Source organism: Monopterus albus, unplaced genomic scaffold (genome assembly GCF_001952655.1).
Source record: "Monopterus albus unplaced genomic scaffold, M_albus_1.0 scaffold112.1, whole genome shotgun sequence".
Classification (NCBI taxonomy): Eukaryota; Metazoa; Chordata; class Actinopteri; order Synbranchiformes; family Synbranchidae; genus Monopterus; species Monopterus albus.
The window spans coordinates 71342-78494 of record NW_018127992.1 but is presented as its reverse complement, the minus strand read 5'-3'; the positions used below and the strand labels follow the sequence as shown (position 1 = coordinate 78494).

General features: G+C 40.0%; 2 protein-coding genes across 2 annotated transcripts in view; both read right to left on the bottom strand.

Moving 5' to 3' along the window:
• The window catches only part of LOC109966488 (dnaJ homolog subfamily C member 3), a 5827-nt gene extending 2750 nt beyond the window's left edge, over positions 1–3077 (bottom strand). Inside the window, 7 exon segments of the mRNA XM_074527658.1 lie at positions 1–51; positions 207–388; positions 861–1004; positions 1101–1175; positions 1292–1416; positions 1633–1743; positions 2595–3077. Of these exon segments, the coding sequence (XP_074383759.1) occupies positions 1–51; positions 207–388; positions 861–1004; positions 1101–1175; positions 1292–1416; positions 1633–1743; positions 2595–2679 (773 nt within the window). The 5' untranslated portion in view covers positions 2680–3077.
• Positions 3078–4103: 1026 nt separating this feature from the next.
• On the bottom strand, positions 4104–6330 carry cldn15a (claudin 15a). The gene is made up of 5 exons (XM_020611334.1): positions 6114–6330; positions 5694–5858; positions 5296–5377; positions 5097–5204; positions 4104–4384 (listed from the first exon to the last, which is right to left on the bottom strand). Exons 1-5 carry the CDS (start codon positions 6328–6330, stop codon positions 4288–4290), a joined length of 669 nt encoding a protein of 222 aa, XP_020466990.1. The 3' UTR covers positions 4104–4287.
• Between the last annotated feature and the right edge of the window lie 823 nt (positions 6331–7153).

Sequence of the window (7153 nt, the reverse complement as noted above, 5' to 3'; positions counted from 1 at the left end):
CTGAAACACTCCTTGTCATCCTGGTCGAGCTTCAGACACTCTCTGACGTGACTGGACACAAACAGAGGCGTAGATGAGGAGAAGAATGAAGAGTGAGAGGTGGACTTTGTCAACACAGTGTGGTGAAACAGATGAAGTTTCACTTAATTTGCATGTCTCTGCTGTGCAAGTCAGCGTAGTTTGTTTGTTCCAGTAGCAAAACTCACTTGAGTGACTCATGGTGCTCCCCGAGGCTGTAGTGCAGCATGCTGAGCTTCAGGAAGGCAGCCCGGTTGTCGTTGCGTAGCTTTGTGGTCGGTGTCAGATCCTGGATGGCTTTTTGAGGCTCTCCCATTCGGATGTAACACTCTGCACGAAGCTCCCGTGACTCAGGATCCCAAGGAGAGATCTGAAGAAAGAGAGTGTACAGAACTGTGCAAATTAATTCAACTTAACAGCACAGACAATAATGTTCCTTCTTGTTAAACAGTTTGTGATCCTAACTTTCTTTTTTTATGGAGTGAAATGTTTCCACATGAAACAGGAAGATGGTATGGGACTTAATTTGAAAATTCATAAACAAATGTTAGCAACAAATTCTAAGGTCACACCTTATCTACATGATGCAGTACCAGATACATCAACTTACTGGCATTTTAGAGAAAGAGAAAATATTAAGATTCAGATATAAAATGAATTACGAAGCCTCTTTTGACATATATTTGACACATAACAATAAATAAGAGGGACAGAATGTTTTTCTGGAGACTTTCAAGTGCAGACCTCCACTTCCAAAGCACCACCCTACCATGACGATTCTGCAGTGAGCCGACTTCCACTACCTGACTCTCTGCAGGCCCCACTGCAGAGCCGACACATACCTCTATAACTCTCTCCAGAACAGTGATGGTAGTGCTGTAGTCCCCTTGGTGGTGTGCAGCGTGGGCCTCCTCCCACAGCCCCTCCAGCTCATTTGCTTTCATCAGCTGCTCATGAGCTTCTTCATGGTCTGGAGAGCGCTGCAGCTGAAATAAAGGTAAAATTTCCCCCTTAACTGAACTGTTCTGTATGGACAGAAACAGCACTTGATGGCTGCAAACGATCCAGGTCATTACTCTTACCACTGCTTCAAAGTCTTCCCTTGCCTCCTGCGTGTTGCCCTGCTTTAGAAGGATATTCCCTCTTTGCAACCTGGCCTGAAAATGTAAGAAAATAAGAGACAGAACAGCAAAAAGAGGAGTTACAGAAGAGACACAAAATAAGGAAGTGATAAACTATTTTATTAAGACTACTAGTCTTGTGATCAACCTACAGCCAAGAAATCAGGCTTTAGCTGGATGGCTCTGGCCAGGTCTGGCAGGGCAGATCTGGATTTTCCCATGGCCAGGAACACCGCAGCTCGCTTGTAGTAGGTCAAGTAATTCTTAGAGTCTCCCTCTAAAAACATCAAAAACACCTTAAACTAAATATATATTTTGTCAAAGTATCAAACACCAGATTTTAAACCACTAATACTAGCCAAAACACACCTTTCTTGACTGTACTTAAAGGCATGATTTTGCAGCAAGTATGGGAGATGACAGACCTTATTAGATATAGACTGAAAATGTCAGCCAGTATAAATGTGTTTGTCATTCCTGTGTGTAACCTTACCCACAGCAGAGTGGTAGTGGGACAAGGCTTCAGCCAGCTGACCAGCGGCCAGAAGTTTGCGGCCCATCTCCAAGTGGTGCTCAATCTCGACATGGGTGGCCCCTAGGACACCTGTAACATAAAACTGCACTTGAGCCTCACTGGAAATACATCACTGACAAAGAGTGAAAGAGCAGACCAGGATGGAGCTAGTTTTTCTTTTAACCTATCAGGCATTTTTAGATTGACATTTCATTTCACATCACAGCCTGGCATCATCAGATTTACAAAGTCATGAGAAATACAAACTCTCCAACGGAGCTGCATATTTCATGTTAGCAAATGAAAACACAAATCCGATCACATTCAAGTAGTTAATTCTATTTATGATTTACATTTAAATTAGCCGTGTATATATTACGTACACTTTCTTTAACTTACACTGCCAAATTCCACCAATATGTCTTAAATAAACTGAAGTATTTAAAAAGGCAGAGGTCACATGCTGCTTATTAGATTTCAGACAAGCTTTCAAAGCCAAGTTTATCCTGACTCAAGTATCCAACAAGGAATGAGGAACAGAGGCATCGACTACACCTCAATCCTACTCCTAACATTATAAAAGCACATTTAGTGCAGTACATTAAGTGTAAATTAATCATTTAATTCACAGTATATTTTACAGGATGACACAACATGACATTGTATACTATGACATGCCATAAAGGCGTCAGCTGTCAGAGTTTTTGCAGTGCAGTTTAAACCAATTTCTTTAGTTAAGCGATTGTTGGAAATGTTTTTTTTTTTATTGTGGCAGAAACCTTTATTTTGAAGGACTAAACATAATGTAACCTGGGCAAGCTAACAGTTTGGGAAACTTTTACCAGCTAGAAACAATAAATGAGACTTAAACGTACAGCGACCTCAGAACTTGTGTTTGAAAAGGTTTAATTTTTAGTTTTTGAATGTAAAGCCCGTCTTACCGTCCAGCTGGATGTCCAGGATGACACAGAGCAGTGACAGGGAACAGAGCACCCCGCTGAGTCGCGTCCGTTCACACGACTCCATTACTGAATTTATTCACAATCTGACACCGGAACAGCAAACCTAAGGCTCTGGTTTCGCGTTGAAACTGTGAAATGCTTTATTAAATCCTCATCATTTTGCTTCTACCAGACCGATAGAGAAACTACGACGGTATATTTACAGTCCCTGTCTGACAGTATTCCGTCTGGAAATGAGACGCGCCACTGAAGGTTCCCCCCCCAAATTAATCATCTAACATCGCTTTCCCAGCTGAACCAGGAATAACTGTTTACTTCAACTTAAAACACCTTCTCGTAACATAATGATGAGGAATTGAGCGGCTGACACCCGATACACTTTGAAAACGGAGCTTTTGTGACCCTGGTATCGTCGTCCCCTCCCTTTCTGCCCTACATTTCCGTGGTTGGCCCACACGGCGCACGTATGTGCTCGTCTGGAAACGTGGGCTGCTCTCATTGGAGGGACTATTTTATCCGATGCCACGCCCATAATCTCACTGCATGGGCCAGGAAGGTGGTGTGTGTAGTGGAACTCAGCATCGCCTCAGGCAATGAAATTACTTATTACAGGGCGTTGTAATGTAAATAAATACACCTCCATTAGGACGGGCTGCACCACATGTTTAGGAATACATAAAATATTACCACATTAAATTGTCTTGGATCATAGGCCTACTATAACAAATATTCACTCACACCAGTTGTTTTTGTAAAATGATACAACCTTTCTTAACATGCTGGCAAAGTTTCTATGATAATTAATTGTTGTGTAAAAGCTATAGACTCTCAGTCAGGAGGTTTACTACCACTACACAGAGAAGAATACAAACTCAAGCTGTTCACAATCAGCATGACATATTTTGACAAATAAATTTTTTTTTTTTTTTTATTATTTTATTGTGTAAAATTGTAAAAAACAAACAAACATGCTGGCAAAGTTTCTATGATAATTAATTGTTGTGTAAAAGCTATAGACTCTCAGTCAGGAGGTTTACTACCACTACACAGAGAAGAATACAAACTCAAGCTGTTCACAATCAGCATGACATATTTTGACAAATAAATTATATTTTTTTTTTTATTATTTTATTGTGTAAAACTGTAAAAAACAAACAAACATAAAACCATCAAGACAAAGACAACCTGTCTGTAAACTGTACAAAACAATACATCCAAATATCTGAATTATCACACTATTGACCTTGCCCACAGCAATATCTAGCAGTGCCTATGCAGATAATCAAATGACTAGATTTCTTCAGAAACAACTGACTGTAGTGACTTTATATACATGTATTTGGGCAAACATCATCAAGAAAACCATATAATAAGCATGCAGTAGCTTACAATAAGACAACTTAGAGTAAACAATTTATGATTTCAAAGCAATGCATTTCAGCAAAATCTACACTGGGTGTTGTGATTGTATACAGGTGAGTGGTGCTCTGTTTTCATAAACCTACAGCTTTTTCACTGTCATGGACAAAAAAAACTTTATCTGAAGTGTAAAAACTAAACACTAGAGGGCGTTAGTTAGAAGCATCAACAAAAAGCGATGTAGGAGAGTACCCCATCCTTCTGGAAGAGACCTGATCACCCCCAACAACAAAGTTCTGTTTTCATATCCTATTTAAACATAGGCCTTCCGGTCATAAGTACTGGCAATCCCGCTTCTGGCCGGTGCAGGTCCAGAGTATACAGTTCCCCTGGTTTGATGGGACAACGGACTGGAAACAAAATGGTTAGATATATTTAAATCATTTCATGTCATTTGACTAAGGTTTTTCACAGGATACATTTTGACTTGTCATAGCAGGGAACGCACAGGTGTTACAGATACATAACAATAATGCTAATACTTACTTTAACTAACATAGGAATATTTGTTCAAGTGTCCCCGTAAGCCATGACACTGTGACAGGGAGCCAGCATGCACAATACAGGACCCTGAAACTGAAGCAACTAAATGGAAGCCAGCCACCATTAATGTTATTATTTACCTGTGCTTCTCCTGCTCTGACATGTCAAACATGTCTTTTGTGAAAAAATGTATTTTACAATAAAAAATAAAAGTTGATAAATATTTAGTTTAAAGTTTATCCCTGTAGAATTCCTGTGATTTTTGGTGCACTTGTTTTTCTCCCATTCATCTCAAAACTGTGTATTTGTAGTAGCTTTTCGTATCCTACCACTAGGGGACACCAAACTCAGACATTTTGAAATGCACATAGTGGCTATAACTAGTCTGTATAATGTGTCACGGCTATTTAAAACAGAAGAGACAGGCAATTTGACTGGGGTTACTATCTGTCTATCTGTCATCTTGAATATGAGAATGCTGTTATTAAAAGAGCCCTAATAATCAACAATCATCACTAAACAAAAGACTAATCTATTTTGGCAAAGAGAGGGGTCACCAAGAGTTATAACCGAACTCACTATTTTTCCCTTGTGTCCATTTTGCAGGAGCAGGTGAGACAGGCTCCTCCAATGATGGCGAGCAAAGCGGAGCACCAGCCAATGTAAAGTCCTTCCCCTATTTCATACCTGCAACACACAGCAGCCAACACTCATGTGAGCTGCATGTTCAGCCTGTGTATTCTCCCCACGTCCCTTGCCTCCACCAGCATCACCTTACCTTGTCCCAGCGTATAAAGGGTCAAAGAATTCCCGTGTAATGTTGAAGGCGTACCAGGACACTGAGACCATTGTGCACAGACCTTTTGATAGAAAAAGGGTCAACAAATATTCCTTAATCATTGAGAAAACAGTGGGAAAGCTGCCAGATAGTTCAAACAGGTCCAAGGTCTCCCAGGAAACCAGGAAGGAATTTATAGATGATTGATTTGAAGGTGTAATAAAACCTTGAAAAGATTTATTAGCATTTGACAAAGTTCCATTCATTATCTTTAGGCTAGTGTCAACATTAGATAAATCAGAAAGACCTCACATTTTCTTGACTTTGCACTGAAGCTCACTGATTCTCCATCTTCTTACTCATTTTCCTTAAATACACTTTTTTTTTTACATTGTTACCCTGAAGTATGAAAAGGACTCCAGCTGTTCCAGCAATCCTTCCTTTGAGAACATAGTTGTCGCCTCCAGCCTTTGAACACTTTATTCCTATCAGGGCCGCCACCAGTCCAAATGTACCAAACACGACTGATGTGATCATCAAGGCACGAGATGCCTGGATGTAACCTGGAGACAGTGTGAAAACAGACGCAATTCATTATCGTTTACTTGTCATTTGCTTTGAAAAGGGTCATGAGATTAAGGTCAGTTGGTAAGATTTGATTTTAGAGCAAAAGTTCAAAAATCTTGAAATTGTCCTTCATGTTTTACTCTAGTTTTTCAACTTTAAGTTAAAATGATCTTTGATTGATGTTTGGAGATCACAAAAAAAGTTTTAAAAAAAGCAATATACTGCAATTAGAAGACTTTTTGCAAACATACCAGTCAAAGCAAGCAGCGAGGGGAACTCCCTGCAGTTATGAACCCCAGTTGAATCAGTCGCACATGACATCCACAGGTTTTCATAGATGGTGGAAGTGGTGATGACACTCCCATCGACAGTGGAGGTCCTCCAGTAACGATTCACCAAGGAGATCCCCACCATCACCCAGCCAATGAACCCCAAAATAAAAGCCACTACTTCCACAATTGGATCCATGATCCCTCCTCGGTCCAACAGTAAACAAAAATATATCCAGGTCTCAGGTTTTTCAAACAGTTAAACGGGTTCTAAAAGTTAGAATCTGATTTTGGTGTGATAGGCAGTCATTGAAGTTGTGTAGTGTCACTCTGTGCCCCTCTGGACGTGTCCAGTTCAACAGATAAGTATAATGATTTATATGACTTACTCTCTCTCCTCCCCCACCCCCTCACACACACACCTTTTTTTTCCACTTTACACCCCTGAAACTGCACAGGTGTTTATCGGTGTACTAGCAGGGTCCAATGGTCATCTGTCCCTGCACTGTGTATGTCCTCACTTCTGTTTATTAGACACCTTCAAACATGTATCGCAATTAAAAATGCTTTTTAATGCATTTTCATTTTTCATTCGTTGAAATTCTGAGACAATTACCTGTGGATGGCCAGAGGCCCCGTGTAATCAGTCAGAGGAAACAACTGATTGTTTGCATTTATCTACATGTTAAAGCCCCTGAATAAATAAGTAAAAATCAAATTGTTTTCCTGCCCACAGTGAGGTTGACTTGAGTGAAGAAACCTACCTACCAAGTGGAAATGAAAATTACATATGAAGCCTTTCAAGCTTTAAACACTTTGCAAACAGAACCTGAAATAGGCTGGGACACTGGGGCAGTTGCAGCATTTTTTACTCTTTGCTCAGTTACTCAGAGACTATGCATACTAGACCAACACAATGTTAATATGTTAAACATACAGTGGGTACGGAAAGTATTCAGACCCCCTTAAATTTTTCACTTTGTTATATTGCAGCCATATGCTAAAATCATTTAAGTTCATTT

Coding starts and splice junctions, on each gene's coding strand:
- cldn15a (XM_020611334.1), bottom strand. CDS start 6,330: ATGGATCCAATTGTGGAAGTAGTGGCTTTTATTTTGGGGTTCATTGGC. Junction 5,378..5,693: donor AGTCCTTTTCATACTTCAGG/GTAACAATGTAA, acceptor TTCTATCAAAAG/GTCTGTGCACAATGGTCTCA. Junction 4,385..5,096: donor ATGGACACAAGGGAAAAATA/GTGAGTTCGGTT, acceptor TTTTGTTTCCAG/TCCGTTGTCCCATCAAACCA.